At 47.1% G+C, this 21,716-nt stretch overlaps 3 protein-coding genes across 7 annotated transcripts in view; 1 reads left to right on the forward strand and 2 right to left on the reverse strand.

Annotated features, from left to right (window-relative positions):
* The window catches only part of LOC126575001 (cytochrome P450 4C1-like), a 1,870-nt gene extending 94 nt beyond the window's left edge, over window positions 1-1,776 (reverse strand). Inside the window, exons 1-4 of the mRNA XM_050235474.1 lie at window positions 1,190-1,776; window positions 1,049-1,118; window positions 380-966; window positions 1-289 (exon numbers count right to left, since the gene is read on the reverse strand). The exon at window positions 1-289 is cut by the window's left edge and continues 94 nt beyond it. Of these exons, the coding sequence (XP_050091431.1) occupies window positions 1-289; window positions 380-966; window positions 1,049-1,118; window positions 1,190-1,739 (1,496 nt within the window). The 5' untranslated portion in view covers window positions 1,740-1,776. The remainder of the gene's footprint in view (window positions 290-379; window positions 967-1,048; window positions 1,119-1,189) is intronic.
* A 2,261-nt stretch (window positions 1,777-4,037) lies between these two features.
* LOC126581132 (cytochrome P450 4c21-like) lies at window positions 4,038-7,754 on the forward strand. Its single transcript, XM_050244606.1, has 5 exons — window positions 4,038-4,342; window positions 5,779-5,976; window positions 6,053-6,238; window positions 6,328-6,942; window positions 7,013-7,754. Exons 1-5 carry the CDS (start codon window positions 4,174-4,176, stop codon window positions 7,351-7,353), a joined length of 1,509 nt encoding a protein of 502 aa, XP_050100563.1. The 5' UTR covers window positions 4,038-4,173; the 3' UTR covers window positions 7,354-7,754.
* A 989-nt stretch (window positions 7,755-8,743) lies between these two features.
* LOC126573089 (inositol-trisphosphate 3-kinase A-like) overlaps window positions 8,744-21,716 on the reverse strand; it is a 52,653-nt gene continuing 39,680 nt past the window's right edge. Inside the window, exons 1-8 of one of the 5 annotated variants that reach the window (XM_050232937.1) lie at window positions 16,757-17,346; window positions 12,947-13,973; window positions 10,795-10,971; window positions 10,638-10,710; window positions 10,256-10,386; window positions 10,042-10,182; window positions 9,737-9,847; window positions 8,744-9,649 (exon numbers count right to left, since the gene is read on the reverse strand). In XM_050232937.1, coding sequence (XP_050088894.1) covers window positions 9,095-9,649; window positions 9,737-9,847; window positions 10,042-10,182; window positions 10,256-10,386; window positions 10,638-10,710; window positions 10,795-10,971; window positions 12,947-13,882 — 2,124 coding nt within the window. In that variant the 5' untranslated portion in view covers window positions 13,883-13,973; window positions 16,757-17,346 and the 3' untranslated portion in view covers window positions 8,744-9,094. Of the gene's footprint in view, window positions 9,650-9,736; window positions 9,848-10,041; window positions 10,183-10,255; window positions 10,387-10,637; window positions 10,711-10,794; window positions 10,972-12,946; window positions 15,134-16,756; window positions 17,347-20,422; window positions 20,968-21,716 lie in introns of those variants that run through there. The other 4 variants (XM_050232940.1, XM_050232939.1, XM_050232935.1 and 1 more) reach the window with 4 other exon arrangements.

Here is a 21,716-nt window from a genome sequence, read left to right on the forward strand (position 1 = left end):
TTTAGCTTTAGCGTTAGCTGATCCATCGCCAGATCGGTGGAAAACCTGTACGCTCGCAGCAAGTGGCACAGCATCACCTTCATCGACATCAAACCGTACCGATAGCCGATGCAGTTCCGCGGGCCGGCACTGAACGGGAGAAAGCAGTACGGGTGCCGATCGGCGCTCCTTTCGGGGCTAAAGTTTTCCGGATCAAACAGGTCCGCCTTTGGGCCCCAGTGGTCCGGATTGCGCTGGATGTTGAAGATACCGAGGACCACGGTAACCCCTTTGGGAATAACGGTGGTTGCTTGAAGAGAAGAAAGGGACGAGAAAGTGAGTTGAAGGAGAATTATTGCGACACTTCGGCATCTCGGTGACCCCCTTCGGATAAACTCACAAATCTGTGTATCCTCCGTACACTGACGGCCAATCATTGGACCGACGGGGAATAGTCGCATCGTTTCCTTCAGCACCATCTCCATGTACACCAGGTGGGGCAGATGTTCGTTCAGTACCTCCTGGCTTCCTCGAGTCACGGTCAGCAGCTCATCGTACACCCTTTGCTGTACCTCCTGATGGATGGCCAACATCAGTACAACGTGTGACAGCGTAAGGGCGGACGTCTCTTGACCCCCCAGAATGATCGTATCAATTTCATCCTTGATCGCCTGCTCATCAAACACATTCTTCGTTTCGCCAGCAATCCGAAACAGCTGATCGATGTAGATCTGTGGCTTCCGTGGTGATGATTGCTCATCGGCAGCCTCGTGCAGCTGCACGTCCACCGTCGAGGACGACCGTGCGCTGGTACCCTGCTGGGTAACTTGGCGCAGCTCTGTGGTCCGCAAGGCGAGCACCTTACGGGACATCTTGTACGCCGTATCGTAGCACTGCTTCTGCACTTTGAAGGCGTCCGTCAGTCGATAGATAGCGTCCGGGTGTAGCCACACTTTGTACAGCCGATGGTTAAGCAACTCCGAGCACCTTTTTTTTTTATTGTGGAGTGAAGAAAAGAATTGTGAACATCACTAATGGCCGGTTTCACAAACACAAGAAGATGAAGTACTTTTCAATTGCCGCGATGTACTCGTCACCTTCCTCGTTCTGGAGGTTCATATCGGTACCTAGGGTCGTCGCTATAAATTACGTGAAGAAGGACACTACATCAATCCGCCACAGCCAAGCCGTTAAGCTAACGCCAACTCACCACAAATCATGTCTAACGTGCACTTGGCGATGTACTCGTACACGTTGAACGGTGTGCGCTGATCCAGGTGTGACCTTAGCTGACTCACGAGTATGACACTTTTTTCATTAAAAACCGACACAAAACTGGCCAGTATCTTGGCGTTGAAGCATGGGCTTAGATACTTGCGATGCGTTCGCCATACGGCCGCCGGGGCGGAGAAGAGACCGGCTTCACACTTGAAGAACCGATACACGTCCGCCTTCTCGAGGCAGCTGGCCGAGGTCAGTACCGTTTGCAGATCGTCCGCGTTGTCGATGAACACAAACAGCTTCGGACCGAGCCAGACACGGCACGGCGATCGGTACGTTTGGCTGATCTCGATGATGCACCGGAACTGTTCCTCCGTACTTTTGCCAAGGAACAGGTGCGCACTACCGATCAGTGGATAGTCCCGGGGACCATCTAGGTCGCTGGATGTTCGATAGTGTTTCCAGTGTTTCAACCGCCAACCGATCCAACACGCCAGCAGTACCACCGCCAGCAAGGATAATGTAATCCAATCACTCATTTCAAGCGTATCCGTATCCGTAGATCAAGCAGATGTCACTGGCACTGGCACACTAAACGTACCGCTGGTGAGTTATTGAGGCTTTTATAGACCAGATGATAGCGAGATCTATCGATCGAACACCACGATCGAACCACCTTTGTGGAACCGTAAACTGGGTAAACGGTGTGGCTACTACCTTAACTTCCTCATTACTGGCACGATACTTGGGGACCCGCGTTCCAGAATGATTTCTCCTATCCCTCGGGGCTGTGGTTTTTGTAGGCCGGCGCAGCTTAGCCTTGGTGACGGTGCATTATGTAGTTTATGGATGCCGTAAAATCTGTCCTCTCATGCGAATTTATTGATCGATTCCTCCGGGTCAGGTACGATTGCGAGCAGACAGCAGATTGTGTGGAAACAATTAATGCGATGTGTTTTGTGGTTGGCCAGAGCGAGGGTTAAGGGCGGCCGCAGGTTCGTCGTTATTGCATCATTGCACTCTAGCAGCTTATTTCTTGGTAGTTTCATCTTCTACAAAGGTATTTCATCGAAACCCCGTTACCAATACATCAACTGGATCACGATGATGTGCATAATTGAAGCGTAAATCGGATGAAAATTTTTATTTAGTGCAAGCGATACAGTGCCATTGCCCCCGTGAGGCGTCAAGGAGTAATTCCGATCGGATCGCATGTGAGCGCTAAATTCACCAGCGTCATTGCGGCTCGCTCGTGTTTACTCGCGATCGGCACGTGCTGAACTGTGCGCCTCTGTACTGAACATCGCATCATAAAATGTTGATATGAATATGCGATTTATATCCGCTAAAACAATGACATCCATAAACGTACCTGTTTGCTGATGGATTATATGGGCAGGTTCGATGCTAAGTAGCATTCCTGCATTCACATTTCGTAGAGCGTCCAATTATTATTTTGTTCTGAAGCGGGAAGTCCAAGCAAAACAAACAATGCTCACACCACAAAGGTGCACGAATCCCGTGGCGTGAAATGATATGCCAGGAACATGTGATGCTGTACCAATGAATGATACCAAACCGGCATAATTTGCAGTGCGAAATGCATCTCCACCAAACATCGCGTTAGGCCCTTAAGTTTATGGCTGTGAAACTGCGTCAACACAGTGAAGTTAAGGCACTTAAACCAACTAATGCTCACGCTAAAATGAGGCTGGACGGTTATTTTAACACAGCCTTGTGCGAAAAGCTATTGCAATAATAACCCGACTGATTGCGATGCATTTAGTGAAGCAGCAAAGCATTGAGCAGCTCTTGGAGAGCAATTTTGAATTTAAAAATGGTTTACCAAGATGGTGAACACTGGCTCTAGGTGAAGGTTTGAGCTTCTCATGCGTTCATGTTTTTATCTTCAAAGTAAGCATTATTTGCAGTTGACCGGGTATTAGTATCATAAACTTTTGTCCAGAAGACCGAACATTATTCAGGAACACTTCCGTGCACGCATTATTGTTGCAAGTATCGATTATGAGGCACTCTCACCTCTCACCGTTGTACCAAAATGCATTGTAGCGCTCGCGAACAAGGGTTCTAATGTAACGATGTTTATGCTATCAATTTTCAATCAGCTAATGAGAGGGTATGATCAGATGTCGATCAGTTTGGACGATGTGATAATTATCCTTACAAAGGAATGACTCTCTGCCGATTCAATTAAACGTCTAGTGCAATCCTATCTCATGCTGATTACAATTTCTTGTTTCATTAAAATAGAGTAACTCCTTGTGTTCTGTACGATATATGTGTTGTGATTCTCAGTTCCCGCCAATTCTACGCCAGGAAGTGATTACATATTCACCATGCAAAACAATGCGAGCACAGGAACGATCGACATTTGTGGAGAATTTCTCCCATTGACTAGCGAGGCTTCCATTCAGGTTTCCCAGCGTGAGAGATTTCGACAAATTTACACCCGAGAGAGCTTACACCCGGAAAAGGGCGACCAGTGGCTGAGTTGTATTGGAGGGGAACTGCAGGCCGGGGCGCCAGACGCCAGGGGGGCATCTGATTATCGAGCTCTAACGACAGAGCCCTGCCCTGTCATCAAACAGATGCAACAGCAGGGGCAGTAAAAGAACATTTGAAAGTACAATTTCAAGGAAAGATTAATCTGATCATCTGGCTAGTTAGTGCGCCTGCCGTTGCAGTGACTGCTACTGCGGCTGCCCCCACGCACGGCACACGCTCAAGACCGCGAGCAGCCGGACTGCGCTTGTCTCGTGAGGCTTCTATAAATTGAGGTTCATCGCTGACCGCACCGGTTAGTTCGCGGTGAGCTACATAAGGTGTTGCATGTTTACAAGCGCTCCAAACCCAGTCAACCCCGTGTGCCCTCGTTCAGTGTGGTTCGAGAGTGACTAGTGACTGCTCTATGTGGATGCCAGTGTGCAATTGGTGACGGTTTAGAGCATAAACATGCTGCAACAGTGGCTGCTGTACATCTGTGGCGGATTGGCGCTGGCCGTCTTTGTGGGGTTACGGTGGAAAAGACGCAAATTTTACGCTGCAGCTGCAACCATGGATGGTCCGTCGTCGTTGCCGTTCCTCGGCCACATACATCACATATTCGGAAAGCGTAGTGGAGGTGCGGCAAGTTCTTTATTCTTCTTTTATCGCGGCTAGTGATTCATGCGCGTAGGAAAGAGCAACGATGTATGGAGGATCAAAGAGCAAACTTCAAACGACATTGGCAAACACTAACGTGGTATTTCGCTATTCAGTATCCGAGTAACATAAACTTGATATCTAAAGTATTATTATTTGTTAATTATTGTCGTGGAGTGTCTAGTAGTGATGTGAATTATGATAAAAAAGATTATTTCAAAAACACTGAAATGTGCTATTTAAATTATATCTTTAATAGTGTCTGCAATCAAATGTGTTAAATTAATGCAACATTGCTGGGAGAAGTTTACTCTCTTAGTTTAAACATTAAGAAGTGATGTGAACGTTCTACAATAGAGACTAGATTTACTTTAGCAAATCGTAAAACTAATTAATTTATTTAAGGACTGTATAAGGTTAATTCGGGTTGAAAATAGGCGCATTTTTTAAGATTTTTAGTAAAGAAACCATTGAACCAAATTTTTTAAAGCGAATGCTATATTACACTGTAACTTTTCAAGAATACTGGGTTCTACTTTAGAGACTTTTTTTCAACAACTTCATCTATGGCATAAAATTTAGCAAGGCTTCTTTTCGAAACTAATCAAACCGGGTTCGTCGCTTAAGAGTCAAGTCTTTTGATTCGCACCAAAAACAGTGCCCATCGTAGCCGAATGATAGGTCATCCGAGATTTATAAATCAACACTTTTTTGTTAGATTATATGTTTATCCAGGTTGCCTCGACGAGTATTTGATGATTTTCCAATTTTTCGAGTTTTAGCAGATATTTGAAGTTGGAATAGTGATGGTTTTGCGATATTGTCTAAAAAATCAATTTTACATAATTGTTTTACAAAACGTATCAACATTTTTTATGAAAACTTGACAGTGCTGCCTGGTTAAACTTATAATCTTACAAAAAAGAGCTCATTTATAAAACTCGGATGACCCATCATGCAGCTACGATGGGCACTGTTTTTGGTGCGAATCAAAAGACTTGCTTGCTTAAGCGATGAACCCGGTTTGATCATTGATCAATCCGTAACCATCAAGCGTGATCACTTTTTCATCACTTGAAAATGTTGAAAGTGCACAGATTGTGTGATAAAATTTTCAAAACTATCGACCCAGTAGTTTTTATGCTACAAAGGACACCGACTTTGAAAACGTTGGTTTTGGGAAACGTGAACGTGATGATGTGATTTTCAAAAATCTATATCTCTGTTAGTTTTTCTTCGATTGATCCCAAATTTTTACACAAAATTAAATTAAACCCCTTTATCCACAACGCATCATCAAATTCAAATATACCACATTTTCTTTCACAAATCTACAAAACCTAAATATGCCCTCTGTTGTTGTCGTGCTAAACTACATCAAACTATTTTCTCCGATTTGTTTGCTCCACATCATAGAAAACATCCTGCAAGTGGTGGATCGTTATGCACCGAAATATAAATCGCCGATTGGGTTGTGGATGGGACCTATACTGTTGGTTGGCATCAAGGATAATCCAGAGTATTTCCAAACCGTACTGAATTCGCCTCACTTGCTGAACAAAATGGACCAGTATAAGTTTTTCACAATCGTGAATGGGTTGTTTGCCGCCCCAGGTACGCTCCAGTTGCTGATGAGTCATAACGAACTATTAATGCTATGTGCATGGTTTTGCCATGCCCCACGTTTTAGATCACGCTTGGAAACAGGAGCGAAAGTTGCTGAATCGATCCTTCAGCCCATCTATGTTGTCGAGTTTCGTGGAGATTTTCAATGCAAAGGATTTCATCATGGTGGACAAGCTGCGGAAATTTGTTGGCAAAGGCGAAGTGGATCTGCATCTTCATATTGCCAAATGCACAATTGACTCCATTTTCGGTTCGTAAAAAAGCGATAAGAGTGTTGTGGATAACTTTGATAGTGTTTTGAAGGTGAATAATGAAGGTTCCATTTAATTTACTCTCTAGGAACCTCGTTCGGAATGGATATGAACACCCAAGGGCACGACGAAGCCGACGAGTATCTGCACAGTTTGGACACGTTCTTCTCACTCGTCTTTAAACGCATGCTCTCGATTGAACGCTACCCACAGTTCCTGTACCGTCTCACAAAGGACTACAAAACGGAGACTAAATGCATCAACACGATTCGCAACATGTCCAATGATCTGATGCGCCAGCTGAAGGAACATTCGAAGTCAGTGAAAACATTGTCCACGGAGGATACATTGGAGAGAAAACCACCGCAAAACTTTGTCGATAATCTGTACGATCTGGCCGAAAGCAATCCGAGTCTCACGGAAGAGCACATCAAAGATCACATCGATACCATGATAGTCGCTGGTCACGATACCACCGCCACTACGATGTCGAACCTGTTGCTCATGCTCGCGATGTACCCGGAGGTGCAGGAAATGGTGTATCAAGAGGTGATGAACACGTGTCCGGATAAAACAAAGCCCGTGTCCATCGAGGATGCCAACAATCTCGTCTACACCGAGATGGTTTGCAAGGAAACGATGCGGCTATTCCCGGTCGGTCCGCTCTTAGGAAGGGAGTGTACGGCAGATGTGAAACTAGACGGTAAGATGAGAAGGATGGAAATCTGGTGCAAACAATCCTCACTTCAAACTGTTTCACCATTATTTTACAGATAAACACACCATTCCGGCCGGTTGTAGTGTTGTGATTGCCATTTATCTGCTGCACCGAGATCCTAACATATGGGGACCGAAGCCGGAGGAGTTCAATCCGGACAATTTCCTTCCCGATAAGGTTGCCTCTCGTCATCCTTATGCTTACCTGCCATTCAGCGGAGGACCACGGAACTGCATTGGCATCCGATATGCCTGGTTATCGATGAAAATTCTCATCGCCCATCTTGTGAGGAACTATCGCTTCAGGACGTCTTTGAAGATGGAGGACTTGGAAGTGAATTTTTCAATAATCTTACGAATAATGAATGGCTGCCTCGTGTCGATTGAGGCAAGATGAGGGGGCTTAATTGGTCGATTCAATTCGTTCAACTCCATCTCTGGCATCTGTCTTTGTACATAAAGTTTCACTATCTATCCGGTGCACCTGCGTACTGTCTCTACGTTCCTATAATTTCCTTAAGCAGCTAAAGAGCTTAACTATCTTATTCTTTTCAGAGGAATGTTTGCCGTGAGTTAAAGGTATTGGGTGTAAGTATTTGGCCCGGTAAATGAGACTAATCAAAGTATTAAGGGGTGCTGTTGCAGCCGGTTTAAAGCATTGCATGTATAATTGTATATGCTTTAAAATTGTCGGATATATTGTTCGAAATTCCCATGCGATCGTGATATTTAATTGTAATTAAAATCTTTGCCAATAAATATTTCCTAAAGTGGTATTTCTGAAAGTATGTCTGCATTAAAAATGCGTCTGTTTGCTTAATTGTTGTCAAATTACAGAGAGGCTCGATAACAGATAGGAATAGTTATTGAACTACTGTATGCAAATGCGTCAAGGCATCTGTCTATTTCCTCTCCCCATTGCGTGACCGGTTTTAGCTCAACATTTTACGAATCGCTTTAAATCTCTTTCAATTCAATCTGCTACCATTTGGTGTATAGTGTGTAAAAGGGATTATCATCTTGTGCTAAGTGATAGCCTTTATTTAATCAATTCTGTGCGATGTTTTTCTATTTGGTCCTGCCTCTACACGCCTTTATGTATACCTTAGTGCCGTGTTAAATTTAAAAAAAAAGTTGTTTCGGGATCATTAAACAATCACATTACAACAAACGTGGCCAATAATTCGCGAGAAGAAAAATTAAGATTTTAAACAAAATGGGTAGTAACGAGATGTTTTCTTTCCATTGTATTTGAAGATTACTTTACCTTTGACTACGTTGGGATTCCATTGGTTACCCGTTCGTTGAAACTACTGCTATTAACACTAAGTAGCATTAACATGTTAATATTCGTGCAAAAAATCCCATTCCATTCATGTGTTCCGCATGCATCTGTGTGATTACTTACCGCTGTAATTGAGATAATAATCCAGAGTTAATGGCAATGTAGGTGCATTAAATATACATCAGTGCACGTACATCAAATTCTCGAGAGATTACTTCTAACGTATGGATTATGGAAAAGTGAAATCATTATGAATCCGATGCTGTTGCTGCTACGATATTACCTGGTGTAATAACTGATGCTCTGTTGCACAACAGTCTGCTGTAATCATATGTGAATAGAGAATAGTGTTCGTAATTTATATCTTTTCTTCTTCCTCTCGCAGCCCATATTTATCATGGCTCTAGGTTTATGCTTTTATTATAAAACAAAACATTCAACACTATGCCCAATGAGCTGATATGTCATCTAAATAAAAAAACATCAATCGATGTAAAAGGGAATCATCATCAGATGTGTGTATTAACATATAACGTACTACGTTTCTCTAAAGCAACATAAACTACTTAGCTTCTTATTTTTCTCAGCGTATTTACCATATAGTAGAGTTTCTTTTTCATAAATTAATCAACCGCCCCTCTTCGACCATTGTACCACAATGGGGAACGGTATTACCCATGCAATGTGGCGAAGGATCCGTTCCTACCTACTAATGTATTGCTTTTGATGCGTGCTGCTGCATTGCCTTCTTCACCACCGTATATTCCGCAGTACTATCATTAACGCTTCTCACTCCACGATTGTTATATCAGTCGTTTGTAATTATGTCGCTGTTCGAACATTGAACAGTGGATTAGCTCGAGTTTGACCCAAGACGGTCCTGCAGAACTGAGCTATCTGTAACATTGTTGTTGACGTGCGGCGAATCATCGGTCTTGCAGTCGTAGTTGTTATTATTTATGCAGGATATCGGTTCGTTGCAGCGGTTGGAAGGTGTGGAGGAACAGCTACCTCCTATACTGTCAGAGATGACACTTTGTTGTTCACCGTGGGGTTTTGAATCCACCTCATTCACACCATTGGCATCATCCGGTAGCGATAGCCGCGGTATTCGATCACTAACCGACTGTACTAGTTGTTGATCGTGTACCTCGCTGAAGATCTCGATCAGGTTGTTGATGCCGATTAGGTAGCCGTCTTCGTGATTGCCCACCTTCCACTTGCTATCATGCGAGATCGTCACCGTCTCGGGCAGGGCAACGGTTTTCGCAAAATCGATCAACCAGACGCTCGCCTTATGACGATCGTGTACGAAAAGCAGTGAGCTTCCGATCACTTCGTGACTCTTGAAAAACTCCGAGTACTCCAGTGTCGCCCGAATCGCCTTCAGTCGTTGTATGTACTTGGGCTGCAAAAATAGTAGAAAGAGATAAGAAATCATTACGGTGATCACAAATCCATCATCAACCAGCGATAGTTGCCTATTTTAACGTACCATTGCGTGTGGAAAATCTTCTGTGAACTCGCGGAACGCTTCACATATTTGTTCGCGTGATTTGGTCGTTTTGAAGTCCTTTGAACTTGTTCCGTCGCTCTTTTTAATTCCCTGTAAAAATGTAACCGAAAAGAAGAAAAGTAGAAGAAATTAATACAGTGCTTGGTACTTTAGCGGAATGGACAGGCAGTATGCTGATTTAATGTTTCAACTGATGTAATCGCGTGACCATTATTCTTTTTGAAATCGATTTGTTTCTGGTAGTTGATAAACGTTTTTTCAGAGCAATGTTAAACTCTGCTCACCTCTATTCTAAATCCAAGGGTTGATGTACTGGAAATGGTTTCTCGCCAGACCATGTACCGTGGTTTCGTAACACCCTTCGCTCGGTGTTCGTCTTCGGTGGGAGCATTTTGATCTATTTGTATCATCTTTTCATACATATCCTACCGAAAGAATGTTGAAAACGATCAGCATTTTTGGGCAAACGTTACAGGTTGCACCTCAATCGAGCATTACCTTTCGTAATTTCGGCTTCTCTTTGGCTTTGGATAGTTCTTCCTCCAGGTATGTCCTGACGCCTATCTTGCAATCCATTACGCATGGTTGATAGAAGTCGCTGAGCAGATCCTGCAGCTGTATGTACGTAGCTGTAAATTGTGGAGGTTAAGGAAAATTGCAAAGAAACCACTCAACGCGTCTAGGTATTGTGTTTATAAACGGTTCGAATAGTTGGATAATGAATGATAATCAAATGGGTTTCGATAAAAGAATCGATGATCGAAACGAAATGATTTTAAGTAAACTAATGGCAGGCACAACACTGTCAATACTAAACATAACATTAGACGCGCAAATAGCATAGCTGAGCGTAAAGAACAAAACATTGAGAAAAGGATACATTCCCCATCTTCGCTGTTCACCTGCCCCTTGTACTCGGGAACGTACGGCCTAAGGACGTCTTTCATCAGAACCTAGAAGCGGAATAAGCGCAGGAGTGCGATAAGTAATCATTTGTTTTGTGCCTTCGATTTTTTTGGGAAACCGGCGACATTTACCTTGAAACACTTTTCCTCCTTGGGACAGAGCTTCTTCAGGACGGTGCCCTGATCGGGACCGGCTTTAAAGTTTCCCTGGTGACCGGCTAGCTGAACCCAAGGGTACCGTTGCTTTTTGTAGGTCTGAAAGAACGGAGTCCACTGGACGATGTTGCGAAGCTTACGCCAACCGGAAGGCTGCAAACAATATGAGAGAGAGAGAAAAACCAAAAACAAAAAAGCAATTAGAATGGAGAATTTGAATTTTCGCATCCATGGCATGAACACCGGAATGAATTCCCATGCTGAAACGCCTCTGTTCCGTTGCTGCTCATTAAGCTACACACGTGTAGGGGAGCCCTGGTTTTGCCTGGTAACGCTGGTAGTGGTGCCCCGATCAAGCGATTTTAATTAGCGTTCGTGCGTTCGTTTGAGAACATTCAATACACAAATACAGCCGTCGGCCCACTTTCCCAGCCCATCGGAAACCCGATCAATCGAGTATTACACATTCATAGAACATTGTTCAGTGCTGCGGAAACTGGAGATAAGATATTGTTTACGATGGTTAGCTCAGCGGAGCCGACGAAACCGCAAAGCACGAGCCCGGTGACGATCGCCACCGCAAGCTGCTCCAGTTTCATGCATCGGCAGCATCTGTGCCCGGACCAACCCGCCCACCCCGCGGGAGAGTCACAATTCACTGCGCACATTCCCGCAACCGGTGCCCGGTGACCGCAATGGAAGCCAAGAATCGGCGAGCTCACTCGCCTGTATCCACCGATCGATCATCTTCCCGTGCGCAGTGTCAGATCAATTTACGCGAATGTGTGTCTCTATTTTTTAAAGGCCCCCTTTCTTTACGCCACGGCTTACGAATCAATCGCGAATCGAACCGAATCTAGAACGGAACCCAACACCAACACCACTGCGTCAATGCGGTTCAGTGCGATAAGTGATCGCTTGACACTGCCATTGACGTCACCGATACGGGGGTTTTTTTTTTAGCGTGAAAGAGCTTAAAGGTCTCCCCGCTGTACCCGCGTATCCCGATAGAAAGCTGATCAGCTAGTTTCCCTCTCCGAAACGCGTAACACAGCTCCTTACACACTAATCAGCTATCCTCGTCAGCTCGGTGTAACGTTCCTATTTGCGCCATGTTACGGCCATCTTTGGGCGCTGGCTTTGCCAACATGCGTAAGCGACAACAGCACAAGCGGTTGTGTAACTCCTAACTGCCATACGATCCTCGCCAATGACAATCGCCACCATACCCACTATTTACACCCAGATACGATCGTATTTGGGATTCACTAACAGCGAAGATCATGGTATTGCTGCTGATTTTCGGCGGCTAGAACTTCAGAAGAGTACCGAAGTGCACGTGCACATGACCGATTCGGTTTCATCTCTCATTACGACAGATCCGCATCGTTTTCGGGGGAGAGGGTCAGTCGTACGGCGCCCACCCTGGCGACCAATGTGAACCGAACATTGGAGCACGTGCCAAGTACGTGTCCATGTCGCAGCAACGACAACCAGCGCTGGCCGCAGTGGCGTTCAAGAACGAAATCTAGCGTCACAGGACGCCATTAATTCAATTGTAATGAATTGAGAGACGACATGCAACAAAGGGACAACCAGCAAAGATTGGCAGACCGGAGCCGTGGGCTTTAGATTGATGGAGTATGATTAAGCCGTCGCGTCATCCGTTATGTTTGCAGCTGGATGGAGCATTGTTCCACCCGGCCCGTAACGGGACGCCGGCAACGAGATCCCATTGTTGCCCGTGTGCCACTTTTGTGGATCTCTCGCGTACTTGCGCTTACACGCTACTTCGCCCCGGGCCATGTGCTCTTATCAGGCATGGTGAGGTCGTGAAAGCGTTTCGCCGCCACCGTGACCGGCTTTCAGTGCACGCAGCTGACGCCTAAATTGACGCTTAAAATACACGAAATTCGACAGGAATCCAGCATTCTGATATCACTTTCTGTTTAGTGAGTGGCCAAACCGCGTTCGGAGCGCACGTTCACAAACGCTGGCTCGACCTTTCGAGCTCGTGCCCGCACCGTGGTGTCATCTTTCAGCAGAGCGCACTTTTAGCATCGCAGAATTTTTGTCGCATGTGGCCACACGAGTCGCACAACCGTGTGCCGGCATCCGTTCCGCTTACCTTCGTTCCCGGTTCGTGACGCATGTCCGGTACGTCCGAGTCCCATTCGGAGCTCAGATCGTCACTCGACGCATCGCCATAGTCACGTGGCATGGGCACCTCCAGCAGTGACATCTGGTACTGTTCGTAGCCCGGACACAGGCTCGATGTGGACGGTCGTGGTGAGGGCGATCGGTGCGTGGCCATACCACGGTTTCGCAGTGAACCACCACCTCCGCCACCACCGAACCCAGATCCGCCCGATATCTCCGCGCCATCTTGTGCCGGATGGTGCAGGATGGGCAGTTGCTGGTGTTGATAGAAGTTTCTCGCGCTGTCGGCGACAACCGGTGGCATGCTGGGTGCACGATGGCGTGCTGCAATCTGCTGTACATGATGGTGATGATAGTGACTGTAGTGTTGCTGCTGCTGCTGCTGATGATGATGATGATGTTGTTGTTGCTGCTGCAGATACTGATGATGATGGTGATGATGATGGTGATGGTAATGATGATGATGGTGGTGTTGTTGCTGCTGCTGGTGCAACTGTTGCTGCTGCTGGTGTGATGTTGAGGTTGAGGCACTCGATACTCCACTGCTCGAAAGTGTCGTCAGTTCGGTCGCTTCCTTCGAGTTTCTACGGCTGCCCAGCGAGGCCGCCGTCTTGCGTGCATCGCTCGACAGCTTCCGGGCGAAGGATTTTTTCCGCCCACGGGCCACACCGGACTCGGCCGCTCCTCGGGTGTCACCGACCGGCGCCCCGGGTTCCGGACCATGGCCATCGTCGCCACTGTCGGACATGTTCTTCAGGTGTTCCTGCTCCTCGGGGCTCAAGTTGGGAAAGTGCAGCAGCTTCACCGTCACCTTGTCGCCGGACTCCGTGAAGTAGACCTCCTTTGCGCTCAGCTTATCGAAATCCTCGTAAATGGTCACTGTCGGTAGCGTGCAGATCGGCATCCTTTAGGCCGGCCCTCGCTAGTGCTGACGGCTAGTGACAGTGGTTCACGATCGAACGTCGCTTCCCTTTCCTTCGGTTACGCTGCAATGTCTGCAATGTCCGGCAACAAACCGGACCGTCATCAGTCAGTCAGTCACACACAAAGCGATGCACCTTCTCTGGTCTGTCTCGTAGCAAAACATGTCGCTGGTCCTGGACCCAAGAGCATAAGCACCCACACGGAGAGAGCCCAACAGCTCAGCTCCAAATCAAGACCGAACCGATGGCCGTCGGCCGATCAACCGGTTGCCGAAGTTAATTTGTCTCCGGAGAGATGCACCGTGGACGGTGACGGGCTATGGCGACCAAACCACTTCCTTAACCGGCCCAAACAGCTTGTGCGCTGGCCAGCACTTTGGGGCCCGTCTGCCGTGGCCACACAACAGCCCACGGACCCTCCTGTCGATCGAAATTGACCGAACGCGACTGGCGGACGGAGAAAAACGGTACAAAAGGGAAATTTATTGCGGTACTTATGGTGACGTATTTGGAAGTTGGTGGTCGCACGGTGCACGGTGGTATGAACCGGTTCAGCGGCGTGGCGTGCTGGCGTGACGAGAGGGGCACTGCTGGACAGGGGGACTGGCTACCGGATGATAATGAGTCCGGACGCATCATCGTGGCCACACAACATCACATTAAACCCCAAACAAGGTAATCAATGTGTTGCTGAAGGCACACTGGCGACTGGGAGTGGCAGCGAGTGCCCCCAGCGCCGAGAGCGTACCAGTAATCAGTTTTACATTATTATAATTCATCGAAATTGCACCGTAAATGGTATAATCGATTAAGCAAGTGAGGGAGGAGGGGTGCGGGAAAGGAGTGTAAGATATGGCACCACGGCACGTCCAGCGGCACGACGAAACAAGTGGCCGCAACGGCGCAAGATGGCAATCGGTCAGCAGAAACGTTGCCGCCGGCTGTTGGTTGTCGGCGTCGCAACAAAAAAAAAGAAAAAACAACCAAATCTCGGTCCCAACATCAATCCGGGGTGCCAAGTGAAAGGTGCCACAACAATGCGCACCAAAACCTGTCGATGAACTGACGCTTTTAATGTGGTTTGTTTTGAGTGTGTGGTTGTCCCCGTAGGGCATTCGGAATGGCTACCAATTGCACTGTCTTTGGGGTTGGCGTTATTCCTTCAACTGATGCAGCAGCTTCAGCAGCTTTAACAGATACTTGGAACACGCGCTCTGCAAATTCCCTTAAGACTCGAGTGTCATTTCAATCTTGGTAAGCCATGGAAGCTACAGTACCACCAATATTTACCGTCGATCACTTCATTTGATTCCGATTCCCATTGCGACCACAGCAAAAGCAGACAAAAGGTCTAGAACAATACGTCAGATCATTTGCCAATCGGCGTCGTCACCAAGTCACCAGGCGGAGCGCCCGCGGGCACCTAGGGTGACGCTAATGCGATACAACGCGGCACGGTGATTGGCGGTGTGCGTCACACACTGGCACCCTCGTTGGATTGCGATTAAAATATTTTGAAATTTAAAACACTCGCCGCACGCATTTGACGCACAGTTTATCTCACTGGTGGTGCTGTTGGTGGCAAAGAAACGGGAGACTGTAATCGATCCTTTGCCGGAAACTAGTTGGCAGCAGAGTGTGAAAACGGACCTAATCGGTGACGTCGATGCACGGCCATTGCCTTCGCTCCGGTCGCTTGCTGTTGTCTCTGCTCTTTAGCATACCAGACGGGGCTCCGCGAGTTGGCGCATCGCAACGTCCAGAAGAATGGAGAATGTCTGGATGGTAGTGGAGGGTGGATATGAGGAGAATGTTGGGAATAAACCGCTCTGCGCTTTCTGCGCAATACAATCATTCATCCCACACGAGACGAGCACCATAACTCATCCCGGTTGACTCATTCCATGTGTTCGCATTGGGGCATGGAAAGGGTACCACGTGCGTGGGCTTTTGGTGTCTGGGAATTTCGTCGAATTGTGCGTGGGGATGCGTCGCTCGAAGCTCACTTGTGATCTCGTGGGCTGTTCGACGAGGCGTCAAGATGTTGTATTCAAAACGTCTTCATTCTTAAGGCACCGTTTCAAGGGCTGACCTTCACAAACGACAGACAGACAGACACATCCAAGACAGCCGCGTTGAGAATGGATGCTGTGGATGTGTCTAACCGTTACGTTCCGTTCATGATAATGATTGCAGCCCATTAATGCCGCGATCGAAGGCGAATGTTGTGGGCGCTTAATCAATAAAGGCCACAGGAATAGGTCTCTCTCTCTCTCTCTCTGTCGCTTTCTTTCTTTCACTCTCTTTGGTTTCTGCTATCTCTCTCTGTTACGTTCACAGTTCATCTCTTATCAGCGTGCGTTGCGCCCTACAAGGGGTGAAACTTCAAACAAAACCCCTAAACACACCCGCGGTAGCGCCATCGTCTCCCTCCCGTTTGCTGGGGTGCCACCAGCGCAACGTAAGCCCCTTCCTCAAGTCATTCGTGCCACTCGTGCCTTCCTTCCCGGTTCTGCCACGAATTCGGAGTCGCGTTCCCTTCTAGCCAAGGTTCCCTGGCGTTTGCGCGCGGTCTATTGCGATTCGCCTTGGCATTCGCTTCGCACCAACGCCACCGCCACCTCCCCTTCAATGCTAATCGTGCAAACGAGCGTCAATATTTAGCCACCAACCAGGGGCGGTGGCCCGTGTGGCCATAGAATGCCGTGCGCTCAGGTGTTCTCCCGGTGCTGGAACCCGCTGGAGTTCGGTCCCACTGGACAGTACGCGACATGTTTTGCTACTTCACTTATCAGACCACGAAAGCACGCGCACACACATAGACGTGCTCGTTCTCGAGCCAACTATTTACGTACCACGATCACGGGTGGGTGGTTGGATGTCTGTCCGCCCTCCCTGGTCCCACGTGTTAATCCGCCCGTATTATGATCCCTAACCCAGCGATCCCAACACCTTCACATGCATTCGTCCTCTTCGAAATCCACAAACTGTGTTATGCCACAAACTGGTGGTCCACTGTTGAGATGCACTGTTACCACCCCGTTCGGCCACCCGCGTTCGGGGGGGCAGGAGATTCAACTCTTTAACTCTCTCTCTCTCTCTCTCTCTCGCGCGCTCTCTGTCTCCGTTCCCGGCCCCGGTGTCGCGGTTGTCGCGGAGATGTAGAAGTGAAAGTTGGCGTGTTGATCGACTCCCGAAAACTGGCACCTGACGCCCACCAAGGGGGCTGGCTGTGGGCTGGCGAACTGACGACGTACAACTTCACTGAAGGGAACCGGGGAGAGACTTCCGGCAGGGAGCAACGGGTTACGGGAGTCGCGGTGGCGGTCACAATGTGCAAAGTCTACCGCGCTGACGGACTGACGAGAACGCTAGACGCGCGCGCGACGCACATTGGCCGAGGGCGCCAATCGGAATGAATCGCAATGAATCGTGGCCAGCGCGGTTAACTGGCTCCATCTCGCAGCATCCGGGAACCTATCTCTGATTCTCAAGAGGCAAGAGAGAGAGAGAGAGCGAGAGGGAGAGAGAGAAAGAGAGAGAAAGAGAGGGAGAGAGAAAGAGAGAGATCGCGTGCGCGATCAAGTTAGGGGAGCTTTTCGATTTTAGTGGAGCTCCGTTTGGATGAATGCAGTGAACATCGAGCGTACCGTTTTACGTTCCACAAAATGTTTTTTAAGCATCGACAAACAATAGCGAGAGACTGAGAGAGAGAGAGAGAGAGAGAGAGAGAGAGAGAGAGAGAGAGAGAGAGAGAGAGAGAGAGAGAGCCTTGTATTTATCAACAACAGTGCTCGCAAGTGGAACCTCCCTGGGGCGTTGACAGCGTGGTTGGTGAGGGCGCATGGTGGCGCACCCGTCACCGCGGACTTATCAGTGACACTCCAAAACGAGGGGTAAGAGCACAGTGTTCGTGGTGGTGCACCGCGATCGCGAGTGTTGCTGCGTGGTGGTGTGATCGTGCACGCACAATCATTCGCTCGTTCATTCAAACCGTGTGTGCGTGCGCGCAGACTCCGTAGCCAAAGAATTTGCAAGATCGCCGTCAAAAGCTGCAGCCCATAAGCGAACCAAAGCTTTGGTCGATGCGATCAACACCGATGATAAATGGTTTGTGGCTCTGAGGGCCGTGAGGTTTTTTCGGCATGATTTGTCCATTTGGTGGTGGCATGTCGTTGAGCATAAGCCAAACATGATGCCAACGATTGCGTATGGGAGTGAGGCTTTATGATCCAGTGGCTTAATACAATAGCATCCGAAAACATTATAATATTTCAAGAAACTAGTCATACCAGTTCATTCGAAGCGCGATTCTGAGTCAAACGAATTTAATCTGCACGTTTCCTGATTCACCGGATCCGTGCCTGACTCACGGTGTTGTGAGTGTGATAAAAACAAACGTTAGTTTTTTTGCGCAACAGTGGAATTAACATTCGACAGCGATTCCTTCAATCGGCCAGCTCTGAGACCACCTTGCAGAAGACACCTTGCAGAAGACAAACAAATCTTTTCTCACAGATATCAACAATCGGAGTGTCTTCTAGCAGCGATCGTGCTGAGCTTCCAAAATGCATCGACGACGACGAGTCGCGGAAGGAAAATTCGCTGGCATTTTCTCGTCTGTACGATGAATCATGTTCCATTAGTGAGGAATCTCATGTTTTGTCGAACTGTACAAGAAAATGTAATAAAAAATCTTTTTAAATTCGCTAATTATACCTTAAACAAGGAGCGAAGAAATCCGTCTAGTCCGATTTTGCAATGAATACCATTCCAGCAAAAAAAAAAACGAACAAAGCGAATCGTCAACCGATCACGTGAAGCTTCAAGTGCGCGAACCGGTGCCGTTCTGTGGCTCAGTGCACGCTTGGAAGAACACCAACCACGAACGTACAAATTCCACCGTTCACTATCATCAGTCCGATAATTGTGACGTGACAACGGGCCGACCTACTTCCAATTAATTCTGCAAATAACATTCTGGTCTCACATTTAACGTACCCGATCACGCCTGTACATCTGGGCCAGTGGCATCCGTAGCCCAAAAATGGGGAATGAAATGTGCATGAATAAAAGAAACAAAACGAAAATTCATTCGCCACCTTTTGCGTCAGCGTGCAGCGGAGGGGCCAGAATCAGGAAAGCAGCGAATCAGGAGACAAAAGAAATCGAATGAAAGATGAAACCAACTGATGTGTGCAGCTTGGGATTGCCCCCCGGTGGAAATTATGCTCACTGGCGGCGCAACAAAAGCGAATGATCTGAATAGCTACCGTAACGGACAGAGGAAATGCGTCATTGGAAATGATCGTCGCGGACGTCAGCGAGTGTTAAAAAGTGGGCATACTTTTGATTCGTGGACTCGGGGCATTTTTCGCTCCCAGCGTTTGCTCGGTACTCATGATGTGTTAATAGATTTATTTGAAACTGGGAATCATTTCATGTTTGTATGAATGTTTGACAGCGTGTACAGCATCGAAAAAAGGGACACGTTAAATCTATATGTAGCACAAGCATAAATGTAGCACGTTATTAGCTATTCACGATTAGATTAAGATTGTTAAAGGTAACAATTGTAATTTGTTAAAGTAACAATTGTAATTTCACACATCACATTAGGAGGCCTTAAACAGCTTTGTCCGCTCATTGATTGTTGTTTGCAAAAGAAATCCAAAAATTGTTCACTGTGGTAGACGCTTGCAAATCGAAGACCAGGATGTTTGTCTTAATGCCGTAAAAATCGCTCTCCAATTCCTCTGAGATCGTTGGGAATATTATCTATGACATCGTAAACTATGACCATTCGTTAAAGAATATTATATTTAATCAGTATTGATTGACTTAGGACACACTAACAAAAGTTTGCGGCTTAGGTACGATTTCAGTTCATCTTCGAAAAACGGCTGTTTTAAATTTCCGTGCATCGGTTCACACACGATTTTTCAAATCCTCTTTCTCGCTCACTCTTCTGTGTAAGAGCGAGATAGAAGATTTGTAAGCTAGCGCCCTCTGGTGCTGATCATGCTTCAAATTCCGCGGGATTTGAACCGATCGTTTTTCAACGATTGCCCTAGGGCCCCTGGGAAAAAAATCACTTGTAAAGCTCCCACGGGCTGAGAGCGAGGGAAGCGGGGTCGTTTTATACAAATGAAATACGGGCCCAACCCGACTGTATGAGAAAAAAGTATAAACATTGTCCAGAATGTTTAATAGCTCAAGAAATAACACCCTGAAAAAAGAATAATTGACAATAACCCAGAAAACTGCTGCAAAGTACAACGAGTTGCATTGATACGACAAATATTTTCCAACGGCACAAATACCCCCATTCACTCGCATCTTTCATTTCACTGAACCATCGATTATTATAATCGAATAACGATTAGTAAGTAGTTCTCCACACTTATTCCTTTATCTGTTGGGCCCATAGGCAGTTTTCAACTGTGACAACTTTTTGCACGAAACGGAGGAAACATACTCCATAACACCGTAAGACAACTCAACACGGTTTCGATGCCTACCTTTTTGATACTGCTGGCCGTCTCTTTCGGTCCGATCGTGTACAGATCCACGATACCGAGCAGACAGTCGTCGCAACGGCACACATCATCGCCTAATATGAGCGACCCCAAGGAACCGATGCTGCTGCTCGAGTCCATCGAATCCGTACGGATCAACCGGGATCCTCCCGGGCCCGTCTGCTGCTGTGATGCGGCCTCGATCTTTTTCGCCAACAGCGCCTCCATCAGCGACCGAGGCCGTGTGTTACTTGAACTGAACAGCGACATTACGATGTTGTTGCTGTTGCTGCTGTTGTTGTCGGTGATGTGGTTGATGATGATGATGATGATGATGATGATGGTGATGAGGGTGCTGCTGATTATGATTGAGACTTAGGCAATCAGTTAGCCCCTCATAGCAAGCTCACTCCACAATGTTGCACGCACTGTAACGCACACTCTAAGCACACAAGCACCTGCCGGTTCAAAGCACTTTCCACTAACAACACCACCGCATACAGTGTTCGGCACTCTTCACACTCGAAGCACTAGAGACTGATCCACGGCTAGAGTTTATAAAAGCGGAAGCGGATAAACATGGAAGTAGTTTTTATGAAGAGAAGCGAACGAAACAAAAAAAAAGAGTAAAGAGGCAAACAACAGCGATGATTAGGCGGACACATCGGCACACAAACACGCACGCACGCACGCACATCACAGGCAATTAATTAAATTGTAATCGTTCGCCATCGTTGCATAATTAGCGCTTCAACGATCCACTGCTGCTTAAAGGGTTAATCGACGATCGCTGGTAATTGCCAGCATCCTAGTACCAGAAGCGGCACAGAGAGGAATCGGATGAATTACAGCTCGACCCGGAGAAATGGTTGCCTCTCGGTGGTCTTGCACCAACCGGCTGGGGCTGGCCACGTACGCGAGCTAACAAATGACGTCTATGTAGCGCAGTCGGTATGAATGGAAAAGAGATTTCGGTAATTGGATAACGAACGGCATCGGATGTGCTGGATCAGCACGTCGCAACGAGACGCGGTGTGTCCTCTTGATGCCGACGACAGTACTTTACTTTTATTGCAACCAGTTCGTCGAAAGGATGTGAAAGGTTACTCTTACAGAACACCCATGCCCATCGACTCAAGGTGTGGTCCATCTTCCTTTTGAAGATATTTATCTGATAAAATTCGAAAATCGGCTTGATGCGCCATATATGCGATGAATGATAAGATTGAACAGACTCCATCTTCTCTACTTTCCCGTTTATGTGAGGAAACGTTTAAGATTTTGCTTTTTTACCCTT

Source organism: Anopheles aquasalis, chromosome 2 (genome assembly GCF_943734665.1).
Source record: "Anopheles aquasalis chromosome 2, idAnoAquaMG_Q_19, whole genome shotgun sequence".
Lineage (NCBI taxonomy): Eukaryota > Metazoa > Arthropoda > Insecta > Diptera > Culicidae > Anopheles > Anopheles aquasalis.